This window comes from Crotalus tigris, unplaced genomic scaffold, assembly GCF_016545835.1.
Source record: "Crotalus tigris isolate CLP2741 ecotype Arizona unplaced genomic scaffold, ASM1654583v1 scf7180000018553.2237530, whole genome shotgun sequence".
Lineage (NCBI taxonomy): Eukaryota > Metazoa > Chordata > Lepidosauria > Squamata > Viperidae > Crotalus > Crotalus tigris.
In genome coordinates, this window is record NW_024097074.1 from 956,050 (window position 1) to 979,855 (window position 23,806).

The 23,806-nt window shown below is 41.9% G+C and overlaps 1 protein-coding gene across 1 annotated transcript in view; it reads right to left on the minus strand.

Moving 5' to 3' along the window:
- Window positions 1–6,309: 6,309 nt before the first annotated feature.
- NAMPT (nicotinamide phosphoribosyltransferase) overlaps window positions 6,310–23,806 on the minus strand; it is a 29,640-nt gene continuing 12,143 nt past the window's right edge. Inside the window, exons 3-11 of the mRNA XM_039354466.1 lie at window positions 22,264–22,367; window positions 21,356–21,484; window positions 19,039–19,197; window positions 17,562–17,698; window positions 15,337–15,562; window positions 11,975–12,094; window positions 9,809–9,949; window positions 9,583–9,717; window positions 6,310–8,092 (exon numbers count right to left, since the gene is read on the minus strand). Coding sequence (XP_039210400.1) covers window positions 7,979–8,092; window positions 9,583–9,717; window positions 9,809–9,949; window positions 11,975–12,094; window positions 15,337–15,562; window positions 17,562–17,698; window positions 19,039–19,197; window positions 21,356–21,484; window positions 22,264–22,367 — 1,265 coding nt within the window. The 3' untranslated portion in view covers window positions 6,310–7,978. The remainder of the gene's footprint in view (window positions 8,093–9,582; window positions 9,718–9,808; window positions 9,950–11,974; window positions 12,095–15,336; window positions 15,563–17,561; window positions 17,699–19,038; window positions 19,198–21,355; window positions 21,485–22,263; window positions 22,368–23,806) is intronic.

Below are 23,806 nucleotides of genomic sequence, written 5' to 3' on the forward strand. Positions count from 1 at the left end.
GCAGTCCTGCCACCAGTTCAGCTCATTCCCCTCCCCCGCTACCACTTTTCTGGGATGGTGGTGTACGCTCAGAGGCGACTCTCCTCCGGGGGGCTGCTGGTGGGGTCGCGGAGGGAGGCAAGGCTGGGGCAATGCCACGTGTGCCCACAGAGAGGGCTCCGAGTGCCACCTCTGGCACCCGTGCCATAGGTTCGCCACCACTGGCTTAGGGTATTCTCCAAAAAAAATGTCCCCTCAAATTCTATATTTGTGCCTGTCTTCAAGGAAGTAACCATGTGTTAACTACATTTTAATGAGTGCTACCAAATAATTATTTGGCCTTACGATTCCTGCATTAAATGATGTTGGCAAGGAGCTGACCAGCACCAACAGAGCAAAGAGTAGAAAATGGTGGATTTCTTCTAAGAGCTATGGTGGCGCAGCGGTCAGAAAGCTAGTATTGCAGGCTAATTCTGCCAGCTGCCTGCAGTTCGATCCTGACCGGTTCAAGGTTAACTCAACTGTCCATCCTTCCGAGGTTGGTAAAGTGAGAACCCAGGTTGTTGGCAACACGCTGGTGGATTCTGCAAACTGCTTAGAGAGGAATGGAAAGCAGTATAAAGCAGTCTACACCTATCCGTGGGATGCAAGCAGTATACAAAACCACTCCCTCTCCGGTCCGTGGAAAAACCATTCTCCATGGAACTGGTCCCTGGTGCCCAGAAGGATGGGGGCCACTGATTTACGGCCAATCTTAGAAACTCTTTAATTTTTTTGTTTATTTTGTTCCTTTTCATTCTTGTGTCCATGTAAGCAAGGTCCCCATTCATCCATCCATCCAGCCATCCGTCACTCCCAAACATATCTTTCTCCTCTTGGGTGCCATTTCATCCTTTCAACTCAACAATCTCTTCAGCTTTCAAAAGAGCGTGAAGTCGGTGTTATTAATAGTTCTTGTAAACGCAGTAAAGACACGTCAATCAAATCTAAGGGCTCCAGTTATTATTGGGAAAAGAAGTTGCATTTAACACCCAAGTTACTTGCTGCTGCTAAAGACTCTCTCCTTTGGTTTCTTGTTGCACCTGGAGAAGAACAGAAGGAATCTTGCTTGACATGTGCTATGTTCTGTCATGTCTTTATTTACCGAGGTATATTGACCTTTGTGTATTTTTGACTCAGGCTTGTCCTCAGGAACTTGACGAGATGGGAAGATGATCTTTCACAAAGTTGTCTTTTGAACTGATATCGCTGAGTCAGTCCCAGTGTCTTCCATGCAAGATTAGATAATGTGCAGTATTATCTGAAAACGTTTTGCTTTGCTTTCAAAAGAGCAGCTGGTTATTAACAAGATGTAGTAAAGACTCCTCACCCATGACTCGATTCTCATCACCAGCAGCTGGATGAAAAGCTATTTCTCTACAACTATATCGAATTAGTTAAGTACCATCAAGTCAGAATAACAGAAGTGGAAGGGACCTTGGAGGTCTTCTAGTCCAACCCTCTGCTCAAGCAGGAGACCCTGGCCTATACATTTCAGACAAATGGCTGTCTAGTCTCCTTCAAAATCTCCAGTGACGGAGCATCCGCAACCTCTGGAGAAAAGTGGTTCCATTGATTGCGACCTTCTGACGAACAAAGTCAATGAGGAAATCAGGGTCAACTTTGAAAATGAGCACGGCTGTGGCCATCTTCCCTAACACCTGCTTCGTTACTCTAAATAAACTTTTGTCCCATGGGAACCAAGGTCATCGGCTGCTCCCGAGATTGCAAGCTGGGCGATTCGTGCAAAGCCTGCCAAGAAAATGTACTGGGGAATGTAGGGGTGAGATTTCTTAACTTTGCCTTGGGGAATTGTGAGGTGTGTCTTCAGATTTGGTTTCACTTTTGATCCTGCCAGTACTTTATAGCTAATAAACCTGCTCTTTGAGGAATTTCCCTGCCCCGGAATTCTGCTTTATTGGTCTCTTGTCTGTCGGAACCGTGACATTCCGATTTATTTAATCGCCGCATTAACTTAAAATTAACCACTGCCGTGATTCACTTAGCAAAACTCACTTAACAACTGTCTGGCTTAGCAATGGAAATTTGGGTGGGTCCGTTTTGGCCGTTGAGGATTCCTTGTGTCATATAGTTGGGACATGTAGATAAGCGTCTTAAGACATGTTTTTACTAGATCAAATGGCAGGCCTTAGCCGGGAGTTACCCTTGAGAATGCTGGTTTTAGAATTCTTGCCAATTTAAGAAATAAAATAAAATAAAAACAAATCAATATAACTTTGCAAACTTGCAGAGAGCTGGATGCTCAATTTGAACCCAGATTTTCTTTATACGCAAGAACTTAAATATATTACAACCATATATAATTTTTTTCAATATATCCACCAAGCAATTAAATGTTCAAATTAGTAGTAGAAAGGGGCATGCGTTGTTAAATTATAGATTTCCTGGCTAAGAAAATAGGTAAAAAATAGGTGCTAGGATCTAATCTCCAGTTATTTCGGGATAATTAAGAATCCTGTCCTATAGTTACAATGGGCTCTACTTGGTCAACGGAATAGTGTCTTATTTATAAAAACTCTAGTACTCAAAAGACAAGTGAGATGCTATAAATATGCCTTTCTCACTGTGTTTTTTTTCCTTGCCAAAAATAACTGTGTAACCTCATAGATAGAACAATTGCTAAAAATATAGATAAGGATGAAGCCAAGAATGTTCTCACTTAAGACTCATCAAGTAATCAGGAGAGGCCAATCTACAAGTAGTAATTTCATTTTCATTCTAAAACTATACCTCGTAAAACATTGTGCAAAGCAGCTCAGGAGTTGTGAAAAAATTGCCAAAGCTGAACATCCTTTTCTTGCAAGTCGCTCCATCAGGAACACAAACCTTTATTTCACGAAAGAGTCAAGATTCCAATATTCCAGCAAATAGTCCTTAAATTTCTAGAGCAGTTTTTACCATTTGCCAGAAAATATGCCAACGTTTGCAGTGTTGAGATATTCTTCAATGCCAAGAATGAATTAGGAAATTCGGGACGCAATTTCTATAAAGTCCGAAATGGTATAGGGCCTGAGCAGGGAGGGGGGTTGGACTAGATGACCTCCAAGGTCCCTTCCAACTTTAGTATTATTATAATTAAGTCCTCGATGTACAACAGTTCATTTAGTGACCGTTCAAAGTTACAACATCCCTGAAAAAAATGAATTTAGGACCGCTTTTCACCCTTACGACCGTTGCCGCCTCCTTCAGGATCACGTGATCAAAATTCAAAGGCTGGGCGATTGACTCGTATTTGTGACGGTTGCAGCGTCCCGCAGTCACGTGACCCCCTTTTTACGACCTCCCAACAAGCAAAGTCAACGGGGGAGCCAAGTTCCCTTAACAACCGTGCCACTAATTTAACAACTGCAGCGATTCGCTTAACAACCGTGGCAGGAAAGGTCGTAAAACGGGGCAAATCTCACTTAACAACACAAATTGGGGGCTGTACTGTGGTCGTAAGCCGAGGAATGCCTGTGTTGTATAGTGACCTTGCACTGGAAACCGAAGTGCTCTGCATCTCCAGATGGTCCTCATATTCCTATTAAATGTGATATTCGGAGCTTAATAGCGTTTAAAGCAGTGGTTCTCAACCTGCGGGTCGGGACCCCATTTGGGGTCGAACGACCATTTCACGGGGGTCACCAAACAACGCAGCCCGCCATTTTTTCCCTTTTCCTTAGCTGTGCTACTCCCTTTTATTCTATTGGCTTTTGAAAGCCAATAGAATAGACTCTCTTGAATAGAGTCTCATTCTATTGGCTTTCAAAAGCCAATATGAATTGTCCAGGCTGTCTCTGCCCTGCTGAGCCCGCCAAAAGTCCCATTCTGCACACGGTGCTGCACCAGTTGAGTAGTCCTCGACTTACGACCGGTTGAGTAGTCCTCGACTTACGACCGGCTGGGGGTCGCGGCATTAAAAAGGTTGAGAACCACTGGTTTAAAGGGACAGAGAAATCCCTGGGAACTCTTCCCTTCAGCGGATACAAATCTCACTTAAAAAAGAGGGAGAAGCAAAGGACAAAAAAAAAAGCTTATTTCCTTCAAAATATTTATTTATTTTTTTATTCTGGACCTTCACACCCCTACAACTAAGTATATTTCATTTAATTTAAACAGATAAAGACACACGCACACACAGGCAATGATATAAATTCCAAATATACATGGAGAAAATTCATTGTTGTTTCCAAAGTTGAATACAAAAATGGAAGTTTGGAGTACGGATGGCAATTGAAAGTTACAAGGACGCTGAAAAAAGTAATTTGTGACTGTTGATGCTTCTGACACTGAAGACCATTGCAGCATCCTTCATGGTTCCGGGATAAAAATTCTGACGCTTGGCAACTGCCTCGTATTTATGACGGTTGCAGTGTCCCGGGGCCACGTGATCCTCTTTTGATCGTTAAAATGGGGGCAAAACTCACTTAACTGCAATGAAAATATAGTGCTCAATTGTGCTCGTTAAGTCGAGGACTACTTGCATGTAACACGTATGAAGGATGATTGGGGGAGGCGAATACATGACATGCAGGGTGATGAAGGGGTTTACCGGACAGCGTGGGATTTATTTTGCATTTTTGTGGATGTTAGGATGTTTTCTAGGCTAGTAACAGCTACCATTATAGAAAAATGGATGGGGATTTTTTTTTAGGATATGCGTCAATTTCGCACCTGCTTTCTCACAGTTTGAACTGTGGGTAGCCCAGAGGGGAAAAGGGAGGAGGAAAGCGTTGTGAGGAAGGGTACCCTGAGAAAGACATGGTGGAATAGCGTTGTTGAAAACTGAAGAGGGGAGGGCAGAAAAGACACGGAATGAAGCGATGGTCCGCACCAAGATCGTGAATGGGATTGATGTTAAGGGAGACCACACCTGGAATACTGCAACCAATTTTGGTCACCATACTACAAAAAAGATGTTGAGACCTTGGAAAAAAATTCAGAGAAGAGCAACTAAGAGGATCCAAGGCCTGGAGACTAAAAGATACGAAGAACAGCTGCAGGACTTGGGTTTGTCTAGTCTAAAGAAAAGAAGAAACAGGGGAGACATGATAGCAGTGTTCCAGTGTTTGAGGGGCTGCCACAAAGAAGAAGGGGGTCACGTTATTCTCCAAAGCAGCAGAAGGCAGGACGAGAAACAATGGTTGGAAACTGACCAAAGAGAGAAGCAACCTGGAATTAAGGAGAAACTTCATGACAGTAAGGACAATTAATCAGTGGAACAGGTTGCCACCAGAAATCGTAGGTACTCCATCAGTGGAGGTTTTTAAGAAGAGACTGGACAATCACCTGTCTGACATGGTATAGGCCGGGGTGGGGAATCTTGGCTCTTTTATGACTCGTGGACTTCAACTCCCAGAATTCCTGAGCCAGCGTGGCTCAGCTTGGAAACCTCTCCCTTTCCCCTCAGCGTGGCTGGCTCAGGGATTCTGGGAGTTGAAGTCCACGAGTCATAAAAGAGCCCAGGTTCCCCACCCCTAGTTTAGGTTCTCCTGCTTGAGCAGGGGGCTGGACTAGAAGACCTCCAAGGTCCCTTCCAGCTCTATTCTATTCTATTCTATTCTATTCCTATTCTGTTCTGTTCATATTCTATTCTGTTCATATTCTATTCTATTCTATTCTATGTTAGTTTTAGCTCTATTTCCTCATGTGTTTACTGTTCAGCTATTTACTACACCCTCCCTGTGTGCAACACAACACTGCACACCCCTAATAGAACATTCAGATGGGTATGCTTAAGTACAGGTAAGTCCTCGGCTTACAGCAGTTCATTTAGTGACTGTTAGAACTGACAGCAACCTTGAAAAAAGTGACTTATGGTCGTTTCCCACAACCGTTGCAGCAGCCCCAGGGTCATGCAATCAAAATTCAGATGCTTGGGAACTGACTCATACTTACGACGGTTGCAGTGTCCCAGTGTCCTGTGATCCCTTTTTGTGACCTTCTGATGAGCCAAAATCAATGGGGGAAGCCGGATTCACTTAACAACCGTGTTATTAACTGAACAATGGCAGTGATTTCTTTAACCGCTCTGGCAAGGAAAGGCTGTAAAATGGGGCAAAACTCACTTAACAACTGTCTCACTTAGCAATAGAAATGTTGGGGAGGGTCAATTGTGGTCTTTTAAGTCGAGGACTACCTGCATGTTTATTGAAGTATGTTTATTTCTGGGCCTGCAACTCACCGCTAAGAAAACCAATCAGGTTAACAATACATCCATCCCATTCTTAAAAGCACACACAATATCCAAAACCTGATCCCACAAAATGAAATGATTAAAATTGGTCATAATTGCCCGGACAAATCTGGCAAATTAAATATATTTCAGAGCAGAACATTTAAAATATGGCTTTCCAAACAAGGTTTAAAAGCACATTCTCTTGCTTTCGTTTATGTTATTCAGAGCTTGCCTGAACCGTTGTTCAGATAATTGTTTAAACTTAAATATAAATTCCAGATATACAGTTCTTTTTTTTTGTTTTTAAAGCATAGCCCTCAAATCAGTTTTATTGCCACGTCAAAAGACCGCTTAAGTCCTTTTTTCCAATAACCATCCTTGGCCATTCACCTGAGAATTTAATACAGCAAAAACTAATTTGTTCTTCAACTGAGCAATTCAGAGCATGTGGTAGAAAATTATTCAAGTGCAGTCATGGAAAAAAGAATAGCATTCACTGCGTTTAGTTTCTTTAAAAAATACTTCAACCTCTGCATAGTGTTCTCTTTTGTTGTTTTTTTAAGGGAAAGCTAGCAGGATAAAAACAGTTTGGCTAGAACAATGTTTTATTAGAATTATTTAACAAAAAATATTTAAGACAGCTATACAGTTTAACATCCAATCTGACAAAAAAAAAGCAAAACTGAAGAGCAAAATACAAAAAAAAAAAAAAAAAAAACACCAATCCCCAAGTTAAAAAGTGCACTATTCAATCCAGTATTTTGTTTTGTTGTTTGTAGCCACGTACGGAAAAAAATAAAATCCGAATTAATATAACTATTTGCACAGTTTCACACATTTGGGGCTGGAAGGAGACTTCTTAGCTTTACAGTCAGTTGTCAAGCAGGTATATTGAAATAAACCCCACTGAATTTCAACAGATTTTACACGAGATGCAGGCGTGCGTTAAGATTGCGGCCTCTCTCTTCGAAGATGGCGACAAAGTTGGCAATATTTTTTTGCAGCAAAAAATTACTCCTTTGTTTTTGGCGTTTGGTGAATATTTTCTCCTCTTAAACAAAGGTATGTATTGATAAAAGTCACGTATCGCCCCATTTCGGTGGATACAAAAAAATCTGGCTCTTAATGGCAGAACAACTGTGACTGTTGTGAGCGAGCTATCCTGATTAAAGCTTCCAAACAGGACAATTTTCACAATAAAACTTAAGGCCATGTTTTATTTGCTGATCAATGGACAAAAAAAGGCAGTGAGTTTTCTTCCTAACCCCCCCCCCCCAGTTATTTCCTTGAAAGTCTCTGCTTGTAAAAATCACGAAAAAAGTTGGAAAGACGGAATTGTTGAAACTTTTAAATATATTTTACACAATCTCGTTTTGTACAAAAATACAAGTTAATTATAAACATAAAGCGATGATACTATTAGGTAAATCTTATTTTGCGATATGCTACTGTATATATATATATCTATATATCTATATATATCTATATATATATATATATTCATTTATTTATAAAACAATCTCATCAACGTTCTGAGATGCATACCAGATTGAATCACGACTAGCAAAGAATTCTACAATTACACGGACCAGGTTTTCAGCTGTAAATATTTCGATTTTAGACTGGCCAAAATGAAAGGAGAAACAAAAAAAGGGGGGGCACTGATGTCCATAAACCAACAAATAATTCGGCTAGGATGTGGCAAACACAAACACACAGATCTCTACAAGAAACCATTATCAGTACATAATTGTTGCACATATACCAACATGGAATGAAACTTTAGTGAGACGCCGTGGAAAATTCACTCGTTTTCAACCTGGCATTTTCTCTGACTTCATCAAAGGAGTACGTCTTCGTTACTACTCCGTTTTTAAACACTGTGTGAAGGAAATCCTGCAAAGGAACGCCGTTCGTTAGGGCTTTAGTTAAACACAATACAGCATCTACCCCCAAAAATGTTAAATAAGCCACTATAAGATCTCGACTTATATTAGTTTAGTGACCTGTTTGAAGTTACAACAGCACTGAAAAAAACACTGATTTATGACCGGTTTTCACACCTACAACCGTTGGGACCATCCCCATGTCACATGATCAAAATTGAGACACGCGGCTTCTGACTCGTTTTGAGTCGGTTGTCACGAGTCAGTTTTGAGTCGTGAATAATTTTCAGTCAGCTGTCACGAGGCAACTGACTCATGACTCATATTTATGACAGCTGCCGTGTCCGTGTCCGTGTGTGTGTGTGTGTGTGTGAGACAGACACATGATCCACTTTGGCAAACCTTCTGACAAGTAAAGTCAGTGGGAGAAGCCATATTCATAACAACTGTTGTTACTAACAACTGCAGAGTTTCACTTAACAACTGTGGCAAGAAATTGGGATGAAACTCATTTAACAACTGTCTTGCTTCACAACAGAAAATTGGGGATGAATTTGTGGTCGTGAGTGGAGGACTACTTGTAAGTCAATGCATAACTAATGCTAGTTTCTATTAGTGTACGGATCAAATATATACGAAAGAAATTTAACTAGATATTAACAGGCAGAAGCTACTGAAAATTGTCAATTGCTTTTCTATTCCCTAGCTGCAAAATCATGTTTCCATTCATGTGTATTTTAGAATAATAATAATAATAGTAGTAGTAGTAGTAGTAGTAGTAGTAGTAGTAGTAGTAGTAATAGTAGTGGTAGTAATAGAAAGTGATAAAATTAAACTGCTCTGGGACTTCAGAATTCAAACAGACAAGCACCTGCAACATAACACCCCGGACTTAACAGTTGTCGATAAGAAAGACAAAAAAGTCTGGATAGTGGACGTGGCAGTGCCTGGAGACAGCAGAACAGACGAGAAAGAACTGGAGAAGATAACAAAATACAAAGACCTACAAATAGAAATAGAAAGACTGTGGCAAAGGCAAGCAAGGGTAGTACCAATAGTCATAGGCGCCTTGGGTGCAATCCCAAAACAACTGGAGCACCACTTGAACACCACTGGCATTGACAAATTCGCCATCAGTCAATTGCAAAAGGCGGCCTTACTAGGAACTGCTTCCATCCTGCAACGATATCTGTAATACCATCCAACATCCAGATCTGCCTATCCCAGGTCCTTGGGAAGGACTCAATAGGTAGACAAAAATGCCAAATCCAGTCTGAACATCTGGCTGACTGTGCGATGATCGATAATAATAATTATTATTATTATTATTATTATTTAGTTATTAAATTTTTGTGCCTCCCAGCTCCTCCTCAAGACGACTCTGGGCAGCTTACGAGTTATTGAAGAATGCAAGCCTGTTTGTGTTTCTGCTCTAAAACCCCATTGTTATTTATCTCTATCTCCCTAATACCAGCAAAGGAAACGGAAGCATTTAACTACCTGTCCGTATTCTTCTAGATCCCCTTTGCCTTCTTCTAGTGTAACAAAGTCTCCGTTCGGCGTTCTGTGCAAGGACAATCTTCCTTTCTTGGAACGTTTGTTGGGATCGGCTACCGGATCCTTAAAGACATTCACCTGGAAGCCAAATTTAAAAGGAATTCACCCAGGCTGACCTCAGTGAGTTCCCGTTTCCCTCTCAAGTAAAAATGACATTTAGAGAACATACCCCGAGGCCATTAGTAACCACGTAACTGCATTTGAACGAGCAGTTCAAGAGATCTCTGGTTAATTTCTGCAGAAGGGCTCCACCCGAGCCGAAAGCAATGTTTTCAATGCTCCATTTCTGCTGTTTCATGCCCTCCACGACCTGGAAGTGACAAAAGACACTTTTAAGCATTGCCCAAGGTACAGATTCTAAATTAAGCCTCATAACGTACGCGCATCGACTCTACTTTTTTTTTTAAAGATCATTTAATGCGTTGTGCCATTTTTACGGGTAAATGCAACTTCCAAAAACGAAGAGCGGTTTTTTAAGTTATGTTTACCCACCCAAATTGCGTTAATACTGTTTTTGTTTTGTGCAAGTTGCGTTTATCCACAAAAAGAATAAAATTAACACCCTGTCGGGTTCCTGTTAAGAAATATTCAGGAATAACTAGGCAATCTGCTGTTAACTGTCTTCCATCCCGGCTGCTACGATTTTCAATATTTTGGAAGGTCTGAGCATCTCTGGAATTTTAAGAAGAGTTCCAGACATCACCACAAATAAAGTCAGAATAACAGAGTTGGAAGGGACCTTGGAGGTTATCTAGTCCAACCCCCTGCTCAGGCAGGAAACCCTATACCATTTCAGACAAATGGCTGTCCAGTCTCTTCTTGAAAACCTCCAGTGTTGGCGCATTCACCGCTTCTGGAGGCAGGTGGTTCCACTGGTTAATTGTTCTCACTGTCAGGATATTTCTCCTTAGTTCCAGGTTGCTTCTCTCCATTAGTTTTCATCCATTGCTTCTTGTCCTGGACTCAGGTGCGTTAAAGAATAGCTTGACCCCCCCCTTTCTTTGTGTTACGTCTACGGTGGCAACATTAGGAGTCTCCCTGATTTATGTTTTCTCCTTTTGGTGTCACCTTGCTAAAAAATGAGGGGGGAAAAACCTCAATTTATGCCTGCCGTGTTTTTTTTTCCCTACATTTTTCCTGTAAAAAGAATTTCTCAGGCAGTCAGGTAGAATTATTCATAACAAAACAAAACACAGGGGGGGGGGCTGAAAGTTCTGTTGGTGTCCCAGGTTTAAAAAGAAAATCTGCTTAAAAATAAATGGGGGGGGGAGAGAAGAGAGAGAAAAAGACTGGGTTGGTGCTGAATGGCTAGCCCGAGGAGATATCCAATAGCAATCTAACTACTTGGTGTTTATTCAATCTGGAAAGATCAAGATTTTGCAAGATGACCCCTTCCATCCAGCTGCTTCTCTTCTTGCACATATAATCCAAACCACAAGGAACCATTTGGATAATGCAAGTCACTTCTATTTCCCCGCTGAAAAGACAACAGCAGCGGGAAAGCTTGCGGTTTTCCTTGGAACGGTGTCTGCTCAAGGCTAAATCACACTTTGTACAGTGTTGTCAAGTTACACCCTAAACAAGGTCACCAGAAAGCATCACCGGGGCAAAGAGGGTGACCTTCAGCATGGCATCGGCAACCATCCTCAAGTTAATTCCTGCAAGTTATTTTGGTTTTTCTCTCTATTCGACTTCCTGTTAATATACAGCAAAGAGGATGTGGCCAGATTTTGCAAGATTCAATGCTACATGTAGGTTCTCGTGAGCTTCTGTACCAACTGTGGGGTCATACATCTTCTCAGAGATCAACATTTGGGGTGTCTCCTGAATTGCAAAAAACCCCAAACAAACGCAGCTCTGACTAAACATTGAGGGGAAAAACTGCAGAGTGAAAGAAAAAAGATAAGGGGGGGGGAGAAAGGCAACTGGAGTCATTTTAAGCTTTTAGTTTCAGTTGTTTGCTGCAAATACAGCTTTTTTTTTTTAAGCACTGTGCTATTAAGACAGGATGTATTTTTCCACTGAACCTCAGAGGGAAATATTTCTCCAACTTTTAACCCCCGTTTTGCCTAGACAGGTTTGAGAACACGGCCACCGATGAAGGTATGGTTGTCTTTAATGGTACCCACATTGAAAGGCAACTGAAGTGCTTCTCTAAAAGTTTTAACAGAATGACAGAGTTGGAAGGGACCTTGGAGATCTTCTAGTCCAGCCCCCTGCTCAAGCAGGAGAACCTATATGATTCCAGAAAAGTGACTGTCCAGTCTCTTCTTAAAAACCTCCAGTGTTGGAGCATTCACAACATCAAAATTAATCAGGAAAAAAAAAATCACACCTCTTGCAATGTGTTGATATCCACACCGTCTCCTTGAATAATTCTGAGGTAAGGTGGCAGCACTTTATAGCCTTTTGCATTTTCTGCAATGGGGAACTTCTTTCCGAGAATTTCCAAAACCTAGCAAAAAAAAAAAAAAAGAGAGAGAGAGAGAGAGAGAGAGAGAGAGAGAGAGAGAGAGAGAGAGAGAGAGAGAGAGAGAGAGAAACATAAATATTAGCAAATCAGCCTATCATTCCATTAAATAAACCAGGTAGATAACAAATTCAAAACAGAAGTGATATAACAAAAAGATCTAAAGCAAACTGCCGGCCTGCAAGCCAGATGCATCATACTAGATCATACATGCATCATGTGACGTCGCAGGTTTGAAATGCCTGATCTAAAGGAAGAAACACTCAAATCCAGTCTTTCTATTAAAATTATACCGGAAAGAACCCCTTGGATTAAGGCTTGCTGAAGCAACTTTTGAATGAAGAATATTGCTTCACTTTACGGCATCTCTTAGCTTCCAATGACAGATGTTGTCGGCATCTGTCAGTGGGAACTGAAACCCATATACAGTTAGTCCTCGACTTACCAACATTCATTCAGTGACTGTTCGAACGGCACTAAAAAAAGGGATATGACTATTTTTCACACTCACCACTTGCACCATCCCCATGGTCCTGCAATCAAAATTCCAATGCTTGGCAACGGGAATGTATATATGATGGCTGCAATCTCCCAATTTTGGGCTCAATTATAGTCATAAGTTGAGAGCTGTATCTAAAAGTGTGTGGTGGACATGAGTGTAAAACAATAATGTTCTTTGTCCTACAGCAGGGGTAGACAACCTTGGCTCTTTTATGACTGGTGGACTTCAACTCCCAGAATTCCTCAGCCAGCATGGCTCAGCTTGGAAACCTCTCCCTTTCCTCTCAGCGTGGCTAGCTCAGGAATTCTGGGAGTTGAAGTCCACGAGTCATAAAAGAGCCAAGATTCCCCATCCCTGCCCTGTATCAGGGGTCCTCAACCTTGGAAACTTTTCAGACTCGTGGACTTCAACTCCCAGAATTCCTCAGCCAGCCTGGCTCAGCTTGGAAACCTCTCCCTTTCCCTTCAGCGTGGCTGGCTCAGGAATTCTGGGAGTTGAAGTCCACAAGTCATAAAAGAGCCAAGGTTGCCCACCCCTGTCCTACAGTTTCCCTCAAACAGAGTTTTTTTTAAAAAACAGAGTAATTTTAGGAAGGACTAATTACAAGTATCCTTGACTTGCGACCACGACTGAGCCCAAAATTTCAATTACCACGCAAGACCATCGTTGAGTCAATTTTGCCCGATTTTACCACCTTTCTTTCTTGCCCAAATTGTTAAGTGAGACACTGCAGTCATTAAGTGAGTTAACCCAGTTGTTAAGTGAAATTGGGCTTCCCCTCTGACTTTGCAGTGACTCACTTATTATCTGTGTCCCAAAAGGTAACAAAATGACTCACTTCACAAAAACGCCTTAGGCTTAGCAATGGAAATTCTGGTGGTAAATCAAGGAATTTATCTGTATATTTTGTGTAAGTGGGCTTAAATCCTCTCAGGTTCCTGTAAGTCAAGGAAATTCCTGATATTTAACGGTGTATTGAATTCTGTATATCCGTCGTATCTAACCGACTCTTTCGAAGAAGTGCACGTGCTTTTAGAAAGTCATTTAAGAATATAAACCCCAGCAGCAAAAGCCACAATTGTTAAAAGGGTAAAAACAAAACCACCAGAAAGATCAAAAAGCACACGCCTTCCTTTTATCTGATGCTGACAGATAGTCCTTACAGGGGTGCCCAAGGCTAAAAGGAAGGAACATATAATTAATGTGTAATCTGGGGTGATCGCTCCACTAAAACTACCCCTGGGTAACACAGGTAGTCCTTGACTTACGACAGATTCATTTGGTGACCATTCAAAGTTACAACAGCAGTGGAAAAAAGTGACTGATGACCGTTTTTTCATACTTACAACCGTGGCAGCACTCCCATGTCATCAACATTCAGACGCTTGGCCACCTGCTCACATTTATGATGGCACTGATTCGCTTAACAAGCCTGGCGAGCAAGGTCGTAAAACGGGGGCACTGAACAAATGTTTCATTAGGCACAGAAATTTTGGGCTTAATTGCAGTCATTAAGTCAAGGACGGCTTGTATTTGGAACGCTTCTGGAGGCAAGGAGTTCCACTGGTTAATTGTTCTAACTGTCAGGAAGTTTCTTCTTAGCTCTAGGTTGCTTCTCTCCTGGATTAGTTTCCATCCATTGCTTCTTGTCCTGCCTTCAGGTGCTTTGGAGAATAGCTTGACTCCCTCTTCTTTGGGGTAGCCCCTGAGATACTGGAAGACTGCTATCATGTCCCCCCTCGTCCTTCTCTTCGTTAAACTAGACATACCCAATTCTAGCAACCGTTCCTTATATGTTTCAGCCTCTAGTCCCCTAATCATCTTTGTTGCTTTTCTCTGTACTCTTTCTAAAAGAGTCTCGACATCTTTTTTACATCGTGGTGACCAAAACTGGATGCAGTATCCAAAGTGTGGCCTTACCAAGGCCTTGTAAAGTGGCATTAATACTTCACGTGATCTTGATTCTATCCCTCTGTTAATGCAGCCCAGCACTGTGTTGGCTAATAACAACAACAACAACAATAATAATAAAGTTGGAAGGGACCTTGGAGGTCATCTAGTCCAACCCCCTGCTGAAGCAGAAGACCCTATACCATTTCAGACAAATGGCTGTCCAGTCTCTTTTTAAAAGCCTCCAGTGATGGAGCATCCACATTTTGTTCTAACTGTAGGGAAATTTCTCCTTAGTTCCAGGTTGCTTCTCTCCAGGATTAGTTTCCATCTGTTGCTTCTTGTCCTGCCTTCAGGCGCCTTGGAAAATAGCTTGACTCCCTCTTCTTTGGGGCAGCCCCTGAGATATTGGAACGTTGCTATCCTGTCCCCCCTCGTCCTTCTCTTCATTAAACTAGACATACCAAATTCCAGCAACCGTTCCTTATGTGTTTTAGCCTCCAGTCCCCTGATCATCTTTGTTGCTCTTCTCTGCACTCTTTCTAGAGCAGTGTTTCTCAACCTTGACCATTTCAAGGCATGTGGACTTCAACTCCCAGAATTCCCCAGCCAGCAATGCTGACTGTGGAATTTTGGGAGTTGGTCCACATGCCTTAAAATTGTCAAGGTTGAGAACCACTGTTCTAGAGTCTCAACATCTTTTTTACATCCTGGTGACCAAAACTGGATGCCGTATTCCAGGTGTGGCCTTACCAAGGCCTTGTAAAGTGGTGTTAATATGAATAGTAAATGATTTTACTCTGGAGTTTTGAAACCTGAACCCTGGAGCTCTTACCTTCAGCACGGTGTCGAGAGGATTTCCTGAATCTGGACGGATAATCAGGGGAGCTTCTGCACTTCTCCTCTCAATTAAATGCCTCAAATCCTCACCCCAGATTTTCTCGCAAGCATTGTAAATATCGTAACTGTCACTGACCACGGAGACCGGCACGGAAGAAAAATGTGTCACAATATGTTTGAAAGCGTCTTTTTCATGGTCTTTCCCCCAAGCTGTTATAGTACTGGGAAGGAGAAGAGAGGCTGATTAAATTCTGAGACAATTAGGCTTGCATCCTTTTTAATACTTTTATACTTTGTGATCGAAATTCCTTCGGGTAGTAAACAGGAATGTTTTCCTGAAGCAATTTGAGGTAATGTTTTCATTCGTGTGAAACTGTTAAAAATCTCCACTGCCTTACGGATGTTTTCTGCTACTCCTGTCTCAAGCAGCTAGCCCTGTAGATTGATTGATCGTACTTAAATCATCAATTTAAATCATAGAGTAGTTTTGAGTTCCCAAAAGAGCTTAAATTAAACTTACTTTTTCCCCCAAATGAACCTATTTAGAAAAATGGAACCCTAAATCCAGGAAACCTTGGACTAATACTCTATCCATAACAATTTTTTATAAAAATAATCCCAAAACTGATGCTTTTGACATGAAAAGAATATTATTTTTATTATATAATATGTGTAGTAACTTGATCGGTTCCCAAAAGGAACTGAAAACACAATGAAAGTTGAAACTTTCATTTAATTTTTAATGAATTTATATAGCATCAAATAAAGCTGCAAATAAACTGAACAACTGCTAGAAATGACTGATTGATACCAGAATTGCGAATGAAGAATACAACTATGTGGCATGTGTGGTGTTTGTTTGTTGGTGTGTGTATTGTGTGTGGCTAGATACATGACAGAGACACAGACAGACAGATATAGATTAAATATAGAGTGATGCTAGATACATAGGGGATGGATAGATAGATAGATAGATAGATAGATAGATAGATAGATAGAGAGACAGACACAGAGAGACAGACAGATATAGAGGTAGAGAGATGACAGAGATAGATAAATAGATAGATATAGGCACAGAGAGACAGATAGATAGACAGACAGACACAGAGAGACAGACAGATATAGAGGTAGAGAGATGACAGAGATAAATAGACAGATAGATATAGACACAGAGAGACAGAGATAGATAGATAGATAGACAAAGAGACAGACAGATAGATATAGATAGATGAGTTATAGAAAGATATAGATAGATAGATAGATAGATAGATAGATAGATAGATAGATAGACAGATAAAGCTAGAGATAAAGCTAGAGATATATAGAGTTGATAGATAAAGAGAGAGAGAAAGAGAGAGAGAGAGACAGAGAGATGACAGATATATAAAGATAGATAGACAGATAAAAATAGAGATATATAGAGATGAGATAGACAGGCAGACAGGTCCCAGTGTCAATAGGCGCACTTGGGGCTGTGATTCCTAATCTGGGTGAGGGGCTCCAACAGATTCCATGAAGGGCATCAGAGCTCTCCACCCGTTAAGAATCAGTGCTAGGAACAACTAAGAGCCCGTGCAGAACCCCAGGTCTTTGGTAGAGATTGTATGTACATGAAATACCCGTCTGTAGTTGAAGTGGTCCGATTTTCAGCAAGGCCACGTTGGCTTCAGCCAACCTAAAACTTGACTGCAACCCAACGGAGAATCAAAACCAAAGTCTCCCTCAACGACAGTGTGAAACCTAGTCACTATCTGAATTTCCCACCTTGGGTTTGGGACAATATAGGAATAGCTTGCCGTAGCTCAGTGGTTCTCAACCTTTCCAATGCCGCTACCCCATAATACAGTTCCCCATGTTGTGGTGACCCCCAACCACTTATACATCACCGGGTGCCAGGGGCGTGGCCAAAGAAAAGGGGAAAAAAATTGGCGGACAGCCTTGTTTGGCGACCCCCGTGAAATGGTCATTCGACCCCAAATGGGGTCCCGACCCACAGGTTGAGAACCACTGCCGTAGCTTCTCCTAAGATCTCAATTCAAATTCAAAATCTAATCCCCGAGTCTGTGGCTCCCTAACTTGTCAAGTCTTGAGGTTGGTTTTAGTTTTTTTCCCAAGATCAACCTCACATTGCCTTGATGTTGTCACCTGATCAGGATAACCAGAAGAAGAGGAAGCTAGACACCATGTCAATAAAATAAAAATAAAAATAAAAAGAGACACCTGTGTTCAGCAGCTGGAACCGAGTAACCTGGGACGGGGTCTTTTGTGCCGTAATATTTCTTAATTAAAACAATGCCGGCTACCGTATCCGTGCCTTTGAAGTTCACCAAGTGTGCGGAAGCTCCGATTCCTGCAGTCTGGGAAAACGGGATTTCTTGTTTCAACAACGGCAGAGTCGAATTCCGCAGCCCTCCCTCCAGTTTTAGAACATACATCCCAAAAGGCTTACTGGACTTAGGGACCGTCCAAAGTTACGAGGCCGCTGGGGAAAAAAAGTGACTTACGGCCAGTCCTCACCCTTACGGCCTCCCTACGACCGCCTGATCAAAATTCATAAGTCACTTTTTCCAGTGATGTTGTAACTTCAAACGGTCACTAAATGAACTGCTGTTTAAGTGAAGGACGACCTGTATATCCTCCCATATTTTTAAAGAAGGTGTTAGTGCCACGAGGATGATTTTAACTGTGTCCTGTGGCTTTTCATTTCCAGGGTTAGAATTCATTTCGTCCTCTACAGCAGGGCTTTTCAACCAGTGGTACGGGTACCACCTGTGGTACATTGGCATCTGGCAGGTGGTACACCACCATCCCAGAAAAGTGGTAGTGGGGGAGGGGAATGAGCTGAACCGGTGGCAGCACCGCACCAGCCTGAGCGAGAGACGCTGGAGCTGCAGGGCTGTCAGGGCTCATCGGAAGCGCCAGGATCAGCGCCAGGCTCCAGCTGGAGCTCAGCACTGATCCTGGTGCTTCTGCTGAGCCCTGAAGAAGCACCAATCAGCTGGAAAGCAGCACTGATCCTGGCGCTTCCGCTGAGCCCAGAAGAAGCGCCGATCAGCTGGAATGTTGCAGCATCTCCAGGGTCTTGTGATTTACATTCAGATGCTTGGCAACTGATTCATATTTATGACAGTCACAGTGTCCCAGGGTCATGTGAAGTGACCCAAACCTGCTGCAACCACCCAGTAGATGGGGAGGAATAAAAACCAAACACCCCCCAACCCCACCTCCGCTGCCAATCCTCAACAGAAATGCTCACAGCAATGAAAACCTCGGACAGGAGGAAGAGTGTGGCCAGGCGGGCAGGTGTCTTGCTTGGCTGTGGCTTGGGGGGCACTTTTTTCAGTGCCATTGTAACTTCGAACAGTCACTAAGCGAACTGTTGTAAGTCGAGAACTACCTGTACTTTATCACTTTTTTCCTTTTTTTTTTTGGTCATCAAGTTTTTGACACCTGGCTAGGCGACTCGTGGTACACGGATGTTGCCATATCCTAAAAGTGGTACAATGGGTGAAAAGGTTGAAAAGCCCTGATCTACAGGCTCCCACTTTTCATGCCATGTTTTCAGGGACGTCTTTATTCAACTGCTTCAACTTAGTGCTTAATTGTTTGGGGCTGTGCTGCAAACCCTCCGCGGGGCTCAGAGCAAAGGGGCACGCCAACGTTTTTAACCCCAAGGACGTGATTTGAAGAGCGTTACCTCTTGAGAAGACACCCCTCTGTAACCGAAGTCGTGGAGTTTGTATTCCAGCCCTTCTAAACTGCCTGAGGTCTCCAGCAAGTACTTTGCTAAGATCTTCTTCTGCTCTCTGGAGTTTGTAGCTACTGTGATGGGATACCAGGACTGCACAAGGATTGTCTGGCAAAAAAAAAGAATGCATACCAAGGTAATGTATAGGCTAGGCTAGGCTAAAGATAGGATGGGATGGGATGGGATAAGAAGATAGGGTGGGACGGGATGGGATGGGATAGGACAGGATAAGAAGGTATGGGATGGGATGGAATAGAATAGGATAGGATAGGATAAGGGATGGAATAGGATGGGATGGGAGAGGAAGATAGGATAAGAAGGGATGGGATGGAATAGGATAAGATAGGATAGGATAGGATAGGATAGGATAGGAGAGGAGAGGAGAAGAGAGGATAAGAAGGGATGGAATGGGATGGGACGGGATAGGAGAGGAAGATAGGATAGGATGGGATGGGATAGGAAGATAGGATAAGAAGGGATGGAATGGGATGAGATGGGATAGAATAGGAAGATAGGAGAAGAAGGGATGGGATGGAATAGGAGAAGAAGGGAAAGGATAGGGTAGGGTAGGATAGGATAGGATAGGATAGGATAGGATAAGAAGGGATGGAATGGGATGGGACGGGATAGGATAGGATGGGATAGGATAGGAAGATAGGATAAGAAGGGATGGGATGGGATAGGATAAGATGGGATAGGATAGGAAGATAGGATAAGAAGGGATGGGATGGGATAGGATAGGATAGGATAAGATGGGATAGGAAGATAGGATAAGAAGGGATGGGATGTGATGGGATGGGACGGGACAGGACAAGATAACCTTTATTGTCACTTTTTTCTGTGACCACACTGGAACACATTAAAAAAATTAAATTCTGATGCCTCTCTCAAAAGAAATATATATGCTCCTGATCTTGTAAGGAAATCTAAGTATGCGTGTGTATAAAATTAAATTCTGATGCCCTCTTTCAAAAGAAATATCAGGAGCATATATATTTCTTTGCAGAGGATTTAATTTTATACAGGGCGAGAGAGAGAGAGAGAGAGAGAGCTAGATTTCCTTACAAGATCAGGAACAAAGATTATAAGAGAACTAATTCTCGGCAAGAGAACTATGTAGGCAGTCCTTGACTTAGCAACCGTTCATTTAGCAATGCTTCGAAGTCACAACGGCACTGGAGATTCTCCACGATTCGCTTAACCAGCGCAGTGATTCGCTCAACCATAGCAAAAAAAGGCCATAAAAGCGGGTGACACAGCGACTACCTAAATTCCAGTCTCAACCGTGGTTGTTAAGTCAAGGACAGCCTGTATTAGTGGTATCTTCTATGAACTGATTCAATCGTAGACATCTGTTGGAAATGATTGATTTTACAAAAACAATTTCATAATGTAACTACATGCTGCAAACGGCATTTATTTTGATCTTATCACAAATCTTGCTTGGAGGGGCTGCCACAAAGAGGAGGGGGTCAAGCTATTTTCCAAAGGACCTGAAGGCAGGACAAGAAGCAACGGATGGAAACTAATGCAGGAGAGGACCAACTAGAACTAAGGAGAAACTTCCTAACAGTGAGGACAATTAACCAGTGGAACTGCCTGCCTCCAGTAGTTGTGGATGCCCCATCGCTGGAGGTTTTTAAGAAGAGATTGGACAACCATTTGTCTGAAAAGTAACCCTGTTATTCTATGTTCTATTTTCACTTTTATTCATTGGCCCACAGAGTGAAGGAATTCATCCGATCTAGTTTCTATACTCTGTGCCTTATTTTTTTTTACACCTCCATCATAGCATTCCCAGTTGCAATGGATGGCTGTGAAAGTTGGACCATAGAAAGGTTGAGTGCCAAAGAATTGAGGCCTTTGAACTCTGGTGCTGGAGAAGACTCCTGCGAGTCCCCTGGACTGCAAGGCAATCAAACTAATCAGTCTTAGAGGAGATCAACCCTGATTGCTCTTTAGAAGGCCAGATCCTGAAGTTGAAACTCAAATACTTTGGCCACCTAATGAGAAAGAAGGACTCACTGGAGAAGAGCCTGATGCTGGGAAAGATGGAGGGCAAGAGAAGAATGGGACGACAGAGAATGAGATGGCTGGATGGAGTCCCTGAAGCAGGAGGTGTAAGCTTCAAGGGACTCCAGAAGATGGTAGAGGACAGGAAGGCCTGGAGGAACGTGGTCCATGGGGTCCCGATGGGTTGGACATGACTTTGCAACTAACAACAACATAGCTCCCATTAATCTATTCAAATTGCATCGCTACTCACCTCAACCCAGTTGGTGAGCCAGTAACAGTTTGGATCTGTGTTTTCAACTGTGAAAAGTACATTTCCTCTAGGAATGACGAAGCCCTCGGGAACAGCTTTTATTTCAATAGGAAGACGGCCATCGTACTTCTATTGACATAAAAAGAGCGACATAAGGAAGATTTTGAAAACACAAAATACTACCATCTATTTCGCTGGATAATAAACAGGTTTTAATGTAAATACAGTGGTAACTTGGTACTTATCAGTTCCTAGGGGCACGAGGAGTACCCAAAACTATGAGTAGCAAACAAATTTTTCCCATAAGGAATAATGTAGTGAGTCACAAGGCAGCTGACATGGACAAGTTCTAGCTTGTGCATCAAGTATGGAACAAACAATGAAACACGGACAAGTTCTAGCTTGTGCGTCAAGTATGGAACAAACAATGAGTAGCAGGGCAAAATTTTCACTTCAAAATGCGTTGAGTACCAAATTCGATGAGTTAAGTACGAAGTACTACTGTACATATATTTTTACCTAACAGTTTTTTAGACACTCAAAGATACTGCTACAGATTTCCTTGGTTTGCTTAAAAGAATGTTGAATAATAATGTCATCTTTTCAATTACCCTTTTTTAAAATATTGTTTTAGCCAAACTAGCGACATATTTTTGGTATGAACAGAATGCTACTTTGGAAACAAAATGATGATTTCCTCAAGGAAGACAAACTTCCTAAAAAGAAATAAATAGGTTTGTGACCTAGCAGGAAAAAAAAATCCAGAACAAACTGAGAATCTCCACAGACCAAATCAAACCAAAAGATGATCTCTGGCCGTTTCACAGAGAATCCTCTTTTTAATAAGTGCCCGTTTGCCGAGGGAACACAATGTTTTTTACTAAACGTAAATATGAATTTGTTTTTACCTCAAGAATATAGTTCCATCCTGTTTCGTTGAAGACGTCGTCTTGAAAATGTTCCTTGTACACTGCTTTGGCTATCTGTATTTTCTCTTTGGTTACCACTTTGCCTATGAAACAATTCAAACTTGATTATATACTCAAAGAAGGCCCGTTTCAGACATGAGTTATCTACTCTGAAAATTGGTTCGACAATATACGTGTTCTAGATCAGAGGTCCCCAACCTTTGGGGCACCAGGGACCGGTTCCGTGGAGAGAGGTTTTCCGTGGACCGGAGGGTGTGTGGTTTTATGTACTGCCTGCATCCCGCGGATGGGGCTTTGTTTGTGTGGACCGGCTGCTGGCATGCCGTGGCCCGGTACCGATCCACGGACCGGGATTGGGACCCCCGGTCTAAAAGACAATATCTAATGTGTGCAGCTCTTCTGGATGGTATCACCAGTGGCCTCGTCTCCATTTATTATGATTTGTTACAAGTGGTTATATATCCCAATCTTAAACTGTTCTTCAGATTCAGGCCTACCAGTTTTCTGCAGAATGAGGTGGAAATGATATAAATAGTCCTCGATTTACAACTGTCTGTTTAGTGAACAAAGTTACAAAGGCACACAAAAAAGCGACTTAGGACGGTTTTTCACACTTGCGACTGTTGGCAGCATCCTTCATGATCACGTGATCAAAATCCAGATGCTTGGCAATTGACTCTTCTTTATGACAGTTGCAGTGTCCCGGGGTCATATGGTCATCTTTTGCAATCTTCTGACAAACAAAGTCAATGGGGAAGCTACAGTCACTTAACAACTGTGTTACTAGTTTAACAAGTCGGTTAAGTGCGGCGATTCATTTAACAACTGTGGCCACAAAGGTGGTAAAATGGGGCAAAATTCACAATTATCTTGCTTAGCAACAGAAATCTGGGGCTAAATTGTCACCGTAACTTAAGGACCACATGTAAACTGGAAATAACCTAGATGCAATGTAAGATATCGGTTTTTAAAATATATATATATACATATATTTTTAAAGTTTTCAATTTATATTATATATATATATATATATATATATATATATATATATATATATATATATATAATATAAACTGAAAACACATTGCTGCTCGAAGCACGAAGCTGAAAACACCAGCCTGAAGATGACGAATGGGACTTCGTCGAAACGTCGCCAAGACACTTCCAATTTTACGCGGGAGAAAACCCGAACAATCAAAGACCTACATACAAACACCCGCGAAATATATATATATATATATAAAATCACTTCTGCTACTGCTGCTTTTGGAGAAGCCGCAGGGATAAATTAGGAAGCCACACGTACTTTTTAGCAAACAGACAACTGACAGCAATTCCTATTTGTCCAAGTTTTTTTTTTAATCTGAGGAGTTTCTTTAGATTATTCATTCCCAACTGATGTTCAAGATAGTTAACAGTGCAATATCCATCAACAAAAACAATTCAACGCTTAAACTGTCTGCATCGTTTAGAATGACCATAATAACTCGTTTGTAGGGCTGAAGCTCTAAGTAAAAATATC